Source organism: Cyrtonyx montezumae, unplaced genomic scaffold, assembly GCF_038088225.1.
Source record: "Cyrtonyx montezumae isolate F1298 unplaced genomic scaffold, pur_monq_1.0 scaffold_30, whole genome shotgun sequence".
NCBI lineage: Eukaryota > Metazoa > Chordata > Aves > Galliformes > Odontophoridae > Cyrtonyx > Cyrtonyx montezumae.
Window position 1 is genome coordinate 1,665,634 of NW_027072035.1, and position 15,922 is coordinate 1,681,555.

General features: G+C 39.7%; 1 protein-coding gene across 1 annotated transcript in view; it reads left to right on the top strand.

Annotated features, from left to right (window-relative positions):
• The window catches only part of BRD10 (bromodomain containing 10), a 58,748-nt gene extending 42,826 nt beyond the window's left edge, over positions 1–15,922 (top strand). Inside the window, exons 6-8 of the mRNA XM_065744156.1 lie at positions 4,397–4,512; positions 7,910–8,097; positions 11,717–15,922. Of these exons, the coding sequence (XP_065600228.1) occupies positions 4,397–4,512; positions 7,910–8,097; positions 11,717–15,351 (3,939 nt within the window). The 3' untranslated portion in view covers positions 15,352–15,922. The remainder of the gene's footprint in view (positions 1–4,396; positions 4,513–7,909; positions 8,098–11,716) is intronic.

A 15,922-nucleotide genomic window follows, 5' to 3' on the forward strand; every position in this document is an offset into this window, starting at 1 on the left:
AAATGAAAGGACACACAAAAAGGTGATGCACAGTGCAACTGCTCACCAACAACTGACCAAAACCAGGCCAGTCCCTGAGTGTGATACCTCCTGCCCTCAGTGAGCACCCTGCAGTTTCGTTCTGAGCACTACCTTCACTAATTCTAAGGAAAGGATATTCTAATTTGTGTTTGTTGTGTGTATGTCGCAAATTCATTATGAACTACTAAACCACAGTAAGAAAAGTGAATTGTTAAGATTTAGGAAAATAACTAACTTAACATTTTCTCACTGTGTTGGTCCATAATTGCATAAAAATAATTTGGAAGCACATGCGGAGTTTCCTAGGAATTATATTTAACATTCACTACAATTTTCAGTAAAAGCCTGTCCATAGCTTGGTGTTTCTGACTTTTTTATTATTATTATTTTTGAAGTAAGGAGAAAAGTGGCCTGTAAAAAAAAGCTTTTCTTGAAGTGATAATGAAGGCAGTAACATTCTGAGGTTTGTTCTTGACTAAGCCTTTTGCTTGTGTCAGGCTATTGAATCCCTGGTAGTGTTACCATTTCGAAGCTTACTCAGTGATTCAACTGTTATTTATCAGACTCATAAAATGCTCCTTTTTTCTCCTTAAACCACGATCTTATTTAAAAATAAATTAGCTGCTCAGAAATTGACTATTTTCTGTGAACTCTGTAGTCATTTTTAGTATAACTGTTTTTATTTTATACTATGTTTTAACACAGTTTAAATGCTTTATCAAATGCCTATACAACATTTCTATACCCTGACAGTAGTGGCATCATTCATATTTTGGTTCAGCACGACCCACTAAAACTTCATAATATATAAACTAATCCCTTCTAAAACTGGCTGTAGAATATTTTTTATATATCACAGGAAAAATAAATCTGCACATGTAATTCTCTCATACATTAGCAATTGATTCTATTGACTGCTGTTACTAAGAGGTAATAACAGATGCCTTTTGTAAGCTGCTTCCTTTCCCTTTTCTCCTTTCAACTTTTCCTTCCCTTTCCCTTTCTCCTATGCACAAGAGCTGTTTTCTGTTGCAGTGCTCAGTGGCAGGTTTGATGCTGCAGTACATTGTATGTGCAAATGAGACTGGCCAGAAGTTGAGGAAAGTAGAACACCGTTTCCTAGCTTTTCTGTGGGCTCAGCACTAAGTGTAATGTGGCATAATTTCCTATATAAAACCTTTTGATTTTTTTTATTTAAATTTGAGTGTGAAGGAGTAGCTGTTCATCTTGTAGTGTACTAACACATAAACTATTATCCATAAAAATAAATAAGATACCTGATAGTCAAATAAGCATTCAGCCTGATTGATCTCGCTGTACTTTGGAGAGATCAGCTGAAATAGATAGAAGTGAATTATTCCACAGTCCATGAAACATCATTGCAGATTGCAGTCAAGTTGAGATTTATGCTGTATTTCCTGCCATAGATTTCTTAGCATGCTGGACCACAGGAAACCATTAAGGATAGGAGTTCTATCAAAAACAAAAGAAATGTATCAAACAAATAGGTTCCCAAGTGTTACTTCTTTTTCATGCTGAACCACAGTCTATTTACTGTCTTAACGTTTTCTCAGACAAATCAAGGGAGTTAAATTTCACACACCTGATGATTGTCCATCTCTTTAACCTGTATTCTCAAGGGATTCAACAGCTCCTAATTTAGTATCATCTGTAGATTTCTGTATTATACATTCAACTCCAGGTAATTCATAAAAATGTTGAAGAGAACTAGCCCTAAAATGGAGTTCCATGGAACTCCGCTAGTGACTGGCCATCAGTAAGATGATGACCTGTTTAACCCTTTAAGCGTGACTCATTGGCCCGTTGCTCACCCAGTGCATTATGTATTTGTCTGGCTGTGTGCTGGACATTTTATCCAATAGGGTAATAGAGAAACAGTATCAAAGTTTTGCTTAAATAAAAAAAGATTACATCAGCTGTCTTCCCTTAGTGTGCTATGTGGGTAACCTTATCATGATTATGTTGGTTAAACAGAACTTTCTTCCCCATGAACCTGTGTTGGCTACAACCAGTGACTGTGTTGTCTTTCAGGTGTTCTTAAAAAAACTCTCTGAATAATCTTCTCCCTTTTTGTTTTGTCTTAATAGTAGTACCAGCCAACTCCAGCTCTCATTAGCTGCAATGTTTTTTTTCCATACAGTAGCAAACAGCATCTCTGTAGTTCACCCATTTCACCTGACCTTATTTCCAATGTGCATACATTTTGCTTTCCCACTAGAGCTTGAGAAGAAAATTCCTGCTGAAGCAAATTGGTCTTTTACCCTACTTCTGATACTTTGGAATTACCTCCTGCCCTCTTAGAAGATGGCTGTTAAAAAGCAGCCAGCACTGATGAACCCCAGTACTATCAGGAGCACGTGTCCAGGAGATCTGATTAACTGTTTCTCTAAGCAGCCAGAAGCCTACTCTCCCCATATACACCACTGAAATTTTGCTGGCAAAATATGCTTTTCTTTCAATCCTTTGTGTAATAGGTTAAAGAATTCTTGGAAAAAAATTCTTAGGAAAAATTATGTACTTAATACTGTTCAGAAAGGTGTTTGGCACTATTACAGATACTATGTTTTCTTTTCAGTATTGCATTTTCCCTATTTAAGCGAGTTACAACAGAAAATAGAATCACAGAATATCACAGAATCATAAAATAGAAAATGTCCTGAGCTGTAATGGACCTTGTGGATGATAGAATCATGCGTAGATCACTGAAAATAATGCCGTCTGTTTATTTCCATGGAAACTACAACAGATACAAAGAGCAGAATAACACTGTATGATAGAGAAAACTCTCAGCTACAAAACACTCAAAACAGTCACCACCATTAGCAAAGCATTTTTACCAGCGATAAACAAGAACCTGCATGCCACACTTGTGAAAATCTTCACGACCATCTGGAACATGGCTTTTCTTTAACATCACTGTCACCACTGCTGAAATGGACCATCCAACACCTCACTGTGCTCACGTCTACTGTTTGATCTCCATAAACATTCAGCAAATGTCAATGAATGTCAGTGGGTGGAATTGTTTCCATGTGGAGGAATTCAGTTCCTTACATCTGTTTCATACACACTTCCATGTCAGACTGTCACTCTGCTGCCATCAGTCACACAGCAATGAAGGGTAATGGAATATTGGTGAGATTGTTCAGCCTCTACTGCCGTACCACCATCTGCGTCTGATGTTGTCAGCCAACAGAGTAAAACAGGAGGCATTACTTTTGTAACAGCCCTCATAGAATGGTTTGGGCTGGAAGGATCCCACAAGAATCATCAAGTCAACTCCTGACTCCGCACAGGACTACCTAAAATGAGACCATATTTTGTGCTGCCCAAATGCTTCTTGAACTGTGGCAGCATGAGGCTGTGACCAGTGCCCTGATCAGCTTGATCCATGCCCACCATTCTCTGGTGGAGAACCTTTTCTAACCCCCACCTGACCCACCCCTCTCAGCCTCATACCATTTGTCACTCACCAGAAAACAGAGCTCAGAGCTGCCCCTCTGCTTCCTTCATGTAGAGCTGCAGCCACCGTAAGGTCTCCCCTCAGCTGCCTCTGCTCTGGGCTGAACAAACCCAGGGGCCTCAGCTGCTCCTTATGCATCTTGCAAAATAGATTTTTCCCTGAATATCTTTTATTCTACAGACTTTTCAAACACGAAGTTTTCATGGAAGATCGTAAGAGCACTTATGTCAGTTTGAACAGGAAGTATTTCTAATTACACATTTAAATCCAAAGCTAAATTTTTAACACCAGGAAACTGCCCTGTAGTTTGTTATTTTGACCAATTTGCAAAATTTTTCTATTAAAAATACATTTATCTTAAATTCTGAATAAAGTACAAAAATACAGTGCAAAAACTGTTTTCTCCCTAAACTGTTTTCTCCTAAGAACTGTAGTAAAATATTTTGGAAGTAAAAGTATAAATGATATCACTTTAACTGAAATTGTTTAAGTTTTTCTGCATAAATTTAACTATTTAAAATGTAATTAGATGGTTAGCTTCCACAACTGGCATGGACTACTGTATGTTAGTTAGCAATGTAAGTAATTTTAAATACATGGTGTATTTGTGGGTTTCTGCATCAGTTGTAGTTTTAACTGAAAAAAATGAACATCTTTCCAATCGTTATTTTTTTAATTAGGACATTATTTTTATGTAATATAGAAAACATAGAAATACTCATTTCTTCTTACATGCACTAAGGGTAGAAAAATCTGTGAAACTTACTGTTTTCTTCCAGTTATTTTCTTTCTATGCTGTATTAACATGTACCAGGATTATCGTAGGACTGATGCACAATAACAAGATTCTGATTTAATGCTATGATAAATAGATGGTATTTATGTTTGCAGGGAAGATGGTACCACCGAAAGCAAGCAGTAAAGGAGTTGCATGGTACATTGGTACGACTGCTTAATGAACTGTTACCATGGGAACCAAAGCTAATGAAAGCATTTCAGAGGAACAGGTAATCAGCTACTCTTTTTTTAACAATAGTGCATGTAATAAAGCAGAAATGGGCCAAAATTCATCATTTTTTAAAATAATTAATATTAGTTGGCCTCTCAAAGAATTTAAGTGAAGAGAAAACAGGGAGAAGCCCTGTCAGTGCTTTAGTTGAAAGGATTTTTTATATTCCATATGTAGTGTTTCTGAGTATGGATAAGGTTAACCCCAAAGATTTTTTTCTCTACAATGATCTAAAATCCTTAATGATGCCGAGCTTGATAGTTAGAACTCTACAAAACAGGACTTGTATTGCTGTTTATTTGATGCATATATGAACCAGGGCTTAAACTATGGCACTTTATATCTGACTACATACTGTCTTAAGCTACTTAAATGAGTTGCTGATGAATTCTCTACAAAGCAATTCAAAGCAATTATTATAACATCTTCATAGAGCTGTGAATTTAGAATGCATCTAGAATGAGATATGTCTGAGAAGCATCAGACAAGTAAGGAGAAGTGTTAGTAGCAGTTAAGACTGAGGTGGCATCTCTCTTCTAAGCCCTGGGGAGATTTGATACTGATTTTTTGTGGTCATTTTGTCTTGAAGTGTGGTGCTACTGTTGTCTGTTAGCTGTATAGCTGTTGCTATAATCACGTCTGTTTCACCACATAGAAACTGAAAAAGTAGGTAATGATTAGAAGCATGTGTCAAATGATAGGGAAAGTTAGGCTGCTGCTAATATATTAAATGTGAAGAAAGCAGTTTACACAGTTACATGGTACAGAACTAATTCTGAAAATGCAAAAGGTATTACATTAAAAAATAACACACAGACAGTAAGCGCTGGTTCCATAGTAGCTCAATTTATGGGCATCATACATGAATGAATACCCTTATTTGGAAATTTAGGATGTTGTTGAACATTTTACTTTATACAATAGCCCAGAGTGCAAGTTCTGCTCTTTTCTATTCTTTTTGAGTTTCTATTCATTTTTTCTTAGCTGTTCTTTTCTGCTTGCGTGTAGCAATTCAATTTCCTTTGGAAACATGACGGGTGTACTATTAAAAGAATTTCATTTTCCAGAGTATGGGCTCTCTAGTTTATCCCTTGTGTAAATTATCCTTCTTGTAAATTCTATTTTGGAATGGATTTTCTTTACTAACTGTGGTGTTCAGGTGAGTAGCCACATAATGTGGAAATAGAACTGTCATTTGTAAGGTGTATTCATAGAAGTACTGTGGGTCTGAGTCATTCATTTTTATACATGATCTGTATGGCTGAAGTCTTATCATACGTATGTGCTGGAAGCTAAGGAAACATGCATTTCATGTAGATAATAGTTTCTGAAATGAACTTAACTCACGTGTTTTAGTCTGAAACCCAAATTTCTTTAGGTAGCCTAGTCATTTCTGCAACAAAACTATCTGGACAGACACATAGCATACTTCTGAAAAGCTTGAGCTGGAAAACAATCTTTACAAATTGAGAGGAGGAAAGAGATGGATGGGAGAAGGCTAGTTCAGTGTCTTGTTTCATTATGCAGATGCTAGGCAGCTGTGTAACACCCATGAGAAGTGGTGAAAAAAGGTATCCTGAAAGGGAAAACTCAACTGAATAAAATCTGCTTATGCTAGTATAAGCAACAACACCATTTCAACTCCAGCTGCATTTGCAGTGTGTCATCCAGTTAACATCTGCTAATTACATGAAATTGTTGGTCTTCTTGGTGGTTGAGGGCTGGGCAGAGCTCATTCAATCTCTGCAAGACCTTCATATGGATTAAGAGTTTATAAGTTTTACTTCCTCCTCTTTGTAGCTTTACTTAATAGGAGTACTCTTTATGACTGAAATCCAGTTTTAAATTTTATTACAGTAGTTGTTTACTAGGATCATTCTGTAGTTCCCTAGTGTACTTCTGCACCTAGACATCAGCTTGAAGTCCTAATGGTAGAGCTGATAAAGTATCTCACCCTCACTACATCTTATGTAATCTTCAAGTTTGTCTTATTAGTGAGAGTGTGAAAGCTAAAATATACTAATAGGTCTTACTTATTCTGACCAAAACCAGCTTGGTCTCCAGCCATATTACATGCTCATGGGCCCAGAATCCCAATTTCAAGCCATTCTGCAGCTTTCAACCTCTACTATAGGAATGCTAGTTTCCAGCTCAGCTGCAGCAGTGTCCCTGCTCGACCACAGATCTTGCAGATCTGGCCTGACTTCAGCCTGACCTCAAACCTGCATCACCAGTGTGGGTCTGCTCAACAATCACTGGACTGGGTCTAACCCTGGCAGCCATCACTGGTTCCAATCCTGACTGAAAACAGTGGAATTGATGTCCCAGCTCAGCCTCAGACCTACCTCATCACCAGGAACTTGCCTGTTGATTTGAGCTCTTGATTGAAGCCAATTACCATCTCCAGGACTACCTTGTACCCTCTCTTAGACACAGTGGGATGGTGTCCTGACTCATGAAGTTTTCTGCCTGACCAGCTGTAATTCTCCATTTTTGTTCTTCCCCCACTCCTTAGGGAGCAGGTAGACATTACTGCACTCAGTGCAAAGAATTGCAATTTTAAGCCATAAGAAAGGGTAAGATCTTATTCTTAATTTCACGAAGACTGAGTTTAGACGCATACTGGAGTATAGATTCTCTTCCACACAGAATACTAATTGCTATCATCTCTTTATTCTTTTGCTGATTAATCCTCCTGGAAATTGTGTTGGTTACCACCACCTGAATCATGCAGTTCTCTGTATTTGTACACTAAAATATCCCTAGATTTCATCTAAACATTGGCGTAGAAGAAGGGACAATGGAAATACGCAGCAGTTTAGGAGTGTCAAGATAAGTGTGCTATAAAGTGGATGTGTTTCTGAAGAGTGTTCAAGTGAGTAAAGCAGCTATGTAATTCCATCGTATGTACGTTCTTAGTGGAGTGTAAGCCTGTGAAAATGACAGTGGCAGCTGTTCAGTTGACCCAGAAAATAAAAGGTTGTCTTAAAGGAGCAAGTTACATTTTGGTCCTGTTGCTGAGCCAAAAGCATGATGCATTCAAGATTTACCTAATTTGTATAGCTGGAGCTGTTTTCAGAGTCAGAATTAGACTTCCTACATTTAACACTCGAGTTCTTGTCACTGTGCAAAATGAATTAAGATAAAGAAAATAAATGCAGTTTAACAGTGATGGTTATATTTGACTCAGTCTTTTTGCTTGTTGTTAACGGATTTAATGGCATACAATTCGATTTTGGCAAGGGAAAGGATGTTACTGTCACTTCACATTTTCTGGGTTTTAGAGACTTGCAGAGCTACCCTGAAAATTTCTTCTACTGTGGCAGCAAATGCAATTAAGAGAGTTTTAAAAGAAAGTAATGTTTTTTTGTAAAGTTAGTCTTATTACTTTCAAGGTCTAGATTGAAGAAGGACTACGATGAATTTAAAAGACATCCAGACCATGATAAATTTACCAGAGAATTGTGGAGTAATGATGAAAGTGAGGTTGATGCTGGCAAAGATTGTTTTGCAATAGTAAGCAGTAAATCTTCAGAGGCTGCAGAATATGTGGAAATTCCCAGAAAAGATCACCCAGACAATGGTAAGCATTTACTGGAATTTGATAGCCTTAACTTGATCCAGGAGCTGAATGAAGTTGACTAAGGAGCTGAATTTTTCCATCTGAGCTTGCATCATATTTTTTTTTTCCTTAGCTACCATTGTGATAATATTGAAATACATTTTGATTTATGCCTGACAGGTGTGAAATAGAAGGGTAGACATGACCAAGACAAAAATTCTGATTCATGGGAACTTTTACAATTTTAATGCCTAACTGTGTGATCATATAATGTACCTGTTCAGAATTTACCTTTATGGTGGGATGCCTTGGCCAGCATCCCAGTGCCCACCCAGCCACTCTCTCACTCCCTGTTCTCAGTAAAACAGGGTAGAAAATAATATGGGAGATCTTATGGATCAAAGTAAAGACAAGAATAGACTAAACATGAGGAAAATTAATTTAATTGATTTCCAATTGGAGTAGAATGGTCAGAAACAAAGACAAACCCTGACCATACCCATCACTAACTCAACTTTATTTCATTCCCAAATAGTCCTCTTCTTCCCTGCACTGAGTGGAACAATGGTGTTGGAGAATGGAGGTCACAGTCAGTTCATAGTAGTTTGTCTCTCTCACTCCTTGCTCCACCTTTATTCAGCTCCAGCATGGATGGTTCCCATGGACTGCAGTTCACAGAATTGCAAAATGTTCTGGGATTGAAGGGACTTGAAAGCCTGTCCAATTCCAATCTCACTGGCTTAGCCAGGGCTGCCACTCACTAGATCAAGTGGACCATAGAGACACATCCAATCTTGCCTTTAAAACCTCCAGAAATGGACATCCACAACTTTCGTGGTTAACCTGGTCCTGGTGCCTCACTATCCTCTCAGTAAAAAATTTATTTCTGACAGCTAACCTAAATCTCTCCTCTTTTAGTTTAAAACCATTCCACCTTGTCCTGTCACTATCAGACTGTGTAAAAAGTTAGTCACCCTCCTATTTTGTAAGCACTGGAGGGCTTAAGTGAAGCCTTCTCTAGGATAAACAAGCCCAGCTCCTTCAACCTTTCTTCATAAGAGAGGTGTTCCCACCTTCTGATCATCTTCATGGCCCAACTATGGATCTGTTCCAACAGCTGTGGGTCTCCGGCTTGGATGCGGTACTCCAAGTGGGACCTCACAAGAGCATAACAGAGGGGGACAGTCACCTCCCTCACACTGCTGACTACCCCTCTTTTAATGTAGCCCAGATTACAGTTGGCCTTCGAGGATACAGCTGAACACTGCTGGCTCATTTCAAGCTTTTTATCCACCAGAGCTTCTGCAGGGTTGTTGTTCAAGTTCTTTTTCCAGAGTTCAGTCATGTCTGGTTTTGCCACAAACTGATTGCAGCAAAACCTTGCACTCGGCCTACTTGAACTTCATTAGATTCACTTTTCAAGTTCGTCCAGATCTCTCTGGATAGCATCCCTTCCTTCTGCTGTATCAACTGCACTACTCAGCTTAATTTTCTCCCTCCTTTTTCTCCCTCTCCAGTGTTTGTTTACTTACTTGCTGATGGACTTACTTCTAGCCTGCAGTAGGTCCATTTTGAAGCCAGCTGATCCCAGCTGTGTTTGGCACAGGGGCAGCTCTTGATCTCTTCTCTGTAGAGCCAGCCCTTCAGCTCCCCCAGTACCAAAACCTTACCATGTAAAGCCAGTACAACACTGAATTGGAAATAACATTTTTTAAAGAGAAGTAAAGGTAATAAAGCTGATGAACAATCATAATCTCAGAGACTACTCTTCACAGTTGTCGTGACAGATGCTTATTATTTTTGAGCATTGTTAGGAGCACACCTGCCTCCTCCAGAAACCCCAGACCAGGAATCACTTCTGTTGGGCCACTGAAGCCCAGTTCTATTCACCCAGTGACCTGCAGTCTGTGATCAGGCTGAGGGATGCAGCTACTGCTGTCCTGTTTGCAAGTTCAATCAGTGGCAAAGTTGAGCATATATCCTAGAGAGAGATGTATATGCACACAACAGTGACAACAGCAGTCATGCAAACTGCCACAGGCAAGATGCAGCTTTGTGAGGGACTCATTTAAAACATAAGCAGACATCTGCAAACTTTCTCCTTTTCAACTAGTAGAGTAGTGGTAAAAGCACATACATGATATGCTCTAGGTTAACAATACACGTTTGCTGATTACCTCAGTGCTGGCATAGCCCCTTCTGTCCACCTGCCTGAGTCCTGGACCACTTTAGTCACCTCACAGTTTTTCCCTGCTCACTGCCTGGTCCAGCTTGATACTTGCTACAAACACTTAGCACTCATATACACTTGTTTTGCAAGTGCTCTACCCTTGCTAGTTCCCCTGGATATTCCAGCGCAAACCCTTCACCTACATGATACCTTAGTCTGGACCTTGACCCCCTTCAGGTCCAGCCTGAAGTTCGTTAGTGAATTATGTATGTATATCCCCATGCACATCCTGTCTGAGGAAAATGAAGATGCTTGGCCTTATTTTACAGCTGCTGTTAGCAGGCATGTGGGCTGTGATGTGTGGAGCAGTGTGAAGCCCCTCACTTATACCAGTCTCCTCAGTAGCTGGTTTTCAGGACATGCACACCATTCCCAGCCCACTGGACACATTTGCTCCAGTTACTGATACAGCAGGCTTGAAAAATGTACGCCAGCATTCTGACTCCAGTAGTTAGCCTCAAACTCACTTAGACTGGTGTTCCCAGTAGCTAGCACTCTGGGCACAAATTCTGCAGGATCCTCCCTAGATAGAGAAGGCTATGGTACTTCCAGCTACTTATGCTAGGAGCCCCACTCCCCCATTCAGAGGTGCCTACTGCCATGGTCTGACTAGCATTAGATCTCATTCACAAATAGTTCTCACTGGTAGGTGTCAGTTGGTCCTTGGAGCACCAACACACATGGATGGGGAGTGAGATTACATAGAGATAGTTATGAAATGATTTAACAAAAAGGTCTAAGAAGGTAGGACAGACTATTATAGAGATCAGACAGCTCTCAGATGAGAGTACATGCCACATTTTACACATGCTATCTTCTTCTATTTGCTTTTCTGCCCACTCTCACATCTTCTACCGTATTATTCCCATCATCCCTCTCTCCAGCATACTCCTTTCATGGGCTTGTCCAGCTCTATTTCCACACTTCAGCCTCATATCCATGATCTTACCAGCTGCAAAGTCCAGATTGATCACTCTCAAAATTGTACTTGTACTTTCTTGAGAGCCCGTTAATTGGTAGGACCGTTGAGGTTGTTTCTTGTCATCACCCCTTTGTTTGTTTTGTTTGGTCTGTGTCTCTGTATATTTGATTTCTGGTTTCCCCTTTTTCCCTTACTGTCCCAACTGATCAGATCCCCACTTAGATTACCATACTGGAAGAAACCTTCTCACATTTCCACATGCCCTTTTCAATTAATACAGTTTGGTTTTCGTCATTTTCTCACCATATGTCCTTAGAGCTTCCTCCTTTTCTTGCTGTCCCCATTTTGTGTTGAAAAAGGTCCTTCACCAGGTACGTTTAATGGAGCAGAGACTTTCACTGCCCATATCCCTACACCTATACATTTGTTGTATAGAAATACCAATTGCAAACTTGTAAAACGTGGTTTCTGTTTTAATATCCTTGCAGATGAAATGAAGCTATTAGAGATGAATTTACCTGCTGGGAAAAGCAAACTTCTGAAAAAAGAATCAACCTCTAAAGAAATACACAAGACACTGCTCAAATCTGTTAAACGACAGCCCAAGCTGAACAGTTGTCTGGATCAAAACACTAATGAGCTTCCACCAAGAAAGAAGGCTAAGCTAAGCAATAGTGAGGCTGCAGTCCAGAGTTCAGAAAGTAGCCTACAGACAGACAGTTGTTCGACTGATCTGAAGCAACTTGAAGGATCATCTCCAGAATCATGTTCTTTGACAGATCCTGCAACATCAGCGTCAAGCTTTCTGAAAGGGACCAAGCCCATCCAGGCCTTGCTTGCCAAAAATATTGGGAACAAAGTGACCTTAACAAATCAACTGTCACCTCCACCAGGCATAAATGCATCTACTTCTGAAAAGCCAGTTTTATCACCTGTTGAATCATCACTGATAAAACCAACATTGCCGTGTCAGACAAGTTCAAAGACTCCTTTACAAATGGTATACAAAATGCCAAATGGACACTGTGTACCTGTAGACCTTCACAGCAGCTCGGTGAAAATTCAAATGCAACCTGTGATTGACCCTAAAACTGGAGAAAAAGTAATGCAACAAGTTCTTATCTTACCTAAGAATTTTCTTCTGCAACAAAAAGAAGGAAAAGCATTGTCCAAGGACAGTAATTTACTCCAGCAGAACTCTTCTGAGCTGCACTGTGCAACTTTCCCGGAATTAACAAATGTCAGTGCATCTTTAACACCTGTCCTGGTATCAGCTCCTGCAAACATTACCCCTCATTCAACAAGTACAATTTTTAACAAGAATATTAGCCACTTGTCACAAGGGACTGGTCCCACCAGCAGTTCAGAAACATTGCCTGCTACAACAAGTAACTTAGTATCAACAGCTAAGGTGTGCCAAACTGAACAGGACACCCTCAGGACTGCAGTTTCAACTACCACATTCCCTGTGTTTTTGTCTTCACCTAGTATTTCCACAGCTAGTCATTCTCTGATATCAGCAACAGCATTAAGTGCATCTACAAACACTGCTACTGCCTTTAATTGTCTTGCATCACAACAGGCAACTGAATCCTTTGAAACTAGGCAGGAGTTGAAAACTGTGTGTATAAGAGAATCACAATCTATTCTGGTCACAACACGAGGTGGAAACACAGGAATTGTTAAAGTACAGACAAACCCAGACCAAATTTCACCTACTAGTATATCTTCTGGTTCAGTTTTGACATATGCATCTCAATTTAAGGGTTTTTTGGTGCCAAAAAACACAGCATTATCATCTTCTACTATTCCATCTGTAACAACAGCCACGTCTAGTCTCCCAAGTCATGGACAGTCATCTCTTTCTGGATTTGCCTCCTCGACAGGTTCATCTTTTAACACTCCATCTTTCTCAGCTGATTTTAACCAGGCAGTGGATAAAAATACAAAGTTTACTTTACAGCAGCCTGCTATTGGGGCCACTTTGGGTCATGTAATAGAGACCACCTGCCAAGTGTCCTGCCCTTCATCCTGCATTTTGTCAGCTAGCAGCTCAGTATCAGCCACTCCAAACAGTCCCATTAGTGTGTCTAGCAGTGGGCAAAGTAACACAGTGATAACTCCAAATTCTTCTGTGCAGAAACAAGGTGACGCTAAAACTAAAACAAATTATGTTATTCAGCCCGAGTCTAGTTCAGTAATAAATGGAGATTTTATCAGTGGTACTCCAGTACAGAAACTCACCTTAGTCACAAATCCCCCTATTTTATCCCCCTGTGGTGCATCAGGAGTCAGTGTTATACCATCTCTAACATCTACTGGCATTAGTGCTCAGAAGTTAGTTTTCATTAACACACAAATTCCCAGTGGACCTTCAGTCACTAGCCTAGTTGCTGAGCCTCTGAAACATAACCTTCCTTCTTCTATAAGCAAAACCTTTGTTAGTGCCACAGAGCAACCGCAGTTGGTTCTGATCCCATCTACAATGGGGGCGCCAGTAAGAATAAATTCATCACCAACTATTGCTCAGGTAAAAGATGTGAAAATTGGACTAAATATAGGTCAAACTATTGTAAATGCTAAAGGCAGTGCACAGCAGGCTCCACCAGTTAATATATTGCACTCTACAATTTCTAAGGGAGAAGACAAAAAAAGCATAGGCTTGGCTTTATCTTTGACAAGTAGCAGTAGTTTGGTTCCTGTGTGTTCAAGTTTTATGAGTCAAAGTGCTGTGTCAGTTAATGAATCTGTGTGTGTTGCAGCAAAAGCTATAAATTCATTTTCAGTTCCAACAGCAAACGCATGTCCAGAATCTGTTTCAGTAGCACCAAGTGGGACATCTTCTGGGACGCGGCCTGCTGTCTTGAGTGGTGGGAATGATCCCTCAAGAGTAAGGCCAGTTCTAGGTAATCGACTGTGTACAGCAAATGTTGGAAATACTGTAGGTATATCAACTGTGAAAACAGGACATCTTGCTTCATCTGTGCTAATTTCAAAAACTCAGCCAATGGTATCTTCTCAGAGCCTAACATCTGCCTTGCAGTTTCCAGTCATTAGCTTGTCTGGATCTGTAGCCACCCCACGCAAAGTGTTGCATACAGTTCCTCAGTTGGCAGCAGTTCCTCCTCCTCCTGTACCAAAAAGCCAGCTGCCCACAGTGCTTCAGTTTCAGTTATCTGAAGTTACAGCTGCTGGGCCAAGTAATGCAGGTACCCAAAAACCTCAAAGTTTGTTGACCCCTGGCTCACCAAATACAGGTAAAGTCATTACTTTTCCAAGTTTTTCATCGCTGCAGTGCCAGCAGGTGCCTCCCAGTCTAGAGAAACAAAGTCCTGCTTACACTGTTGCTCCTACCATTCAGATGTGTGCGGCTTCACCAGCTATAACAAGCAAGACAGGAGGTCAACTGAATGAACCTTGCATTCAACAGAAAATAGTCATTAACACTTGTATGCCTTTGGCACCTGGGACTCAGATAATGATTAATGGTACTTGTTTTGTTGTTCCACCACAAGGCCTTGGAGCTGGCAGCCATGTCCTTCTTCTCTCTTATAACACAAAACATAATCCTCCTTTAAATATTAACCACGGCCAGGAGGCTCAAGGTGTACCAGTTGTTAATCCAATAACCTCAAAAATCGTGCTGGCACCAAGTAATTCACTAAGTTGGCAAACATCACAGCGACTTTTGAAAAACTCTACAAAAATTGTGAACTCTTTTGGGTCTGCAGATGCTTTACCTGTTGTACACGTGACATCACAGATACTTAGCACTCCAGCTAGCTCGTGTACTCCACTATCTGCAGCAACAGTGTCTGTGTCTTCAGTGATAAAATCTCCTGCTAACGTTCCAACAACATCCTCTGTGGTTTCTGCTGTTCATCCTTCAAACTCCCATTTACCCAGCAACACTTCAGTGTTTAAGTTGGACACTTCCATCAAAAAATTGTTGGTCAGTCCAGAGGGAGCCATTCTGAATGCTATAAATACTCCAGCATCAAAAGTTTCTTCGCAGTCTTCATCACTGCCTCCCGTTGTTGTGTCCACGAGTAGAATTTCTACCACTGTCTTCCCTGTATCTCAGTCATCTTGCCTTGATAAACCTGATAACGCTGCATCCTGAATTTAGAGCAAATGAGCCACTTTGAAGTTGTGGGGCATTCTTTTGACTCTGGAAGTTACAACTGTTGAATAACATCTTACATTGTATGAAACAGTTGATTTTCTCAAAAGTACTTAAGATTTCACTTTCCTGTTTACCTATGGGGATAAGAAATAAAAATATATTTAGTTTGTCAGAGAGTTGTTTAGTAAGAAGGTCAGAAATGACCAATGAGTTCATTAAACAGTTTTGAAAAATCTAGCTTTTTGCACATGTTCCATCTTACAATATGGACTGTTTGGCAGTGTGTTTATGACAGTGTGTGTCTCCTTTTTATTTGTCAAATTTATTTTTTTTTTGTTTCTGTAAAAAATATTTATGCATTGTAAAAATGCAATCTATGGTATAGAATTGTAAATATTCATGAATTCCTAACAATCTGTACTAAACTATATGTACAAAGAACTATGCTGTCTTATTTATGTTTTGTTTACATAATGTATAGTTTTTTAAGTATTTTAGTAACTTTGGACCAGTGTACTGTTTAGCAACAATGCAAAAGAATCTGCATATAATAAATCAAGTTGCTGTA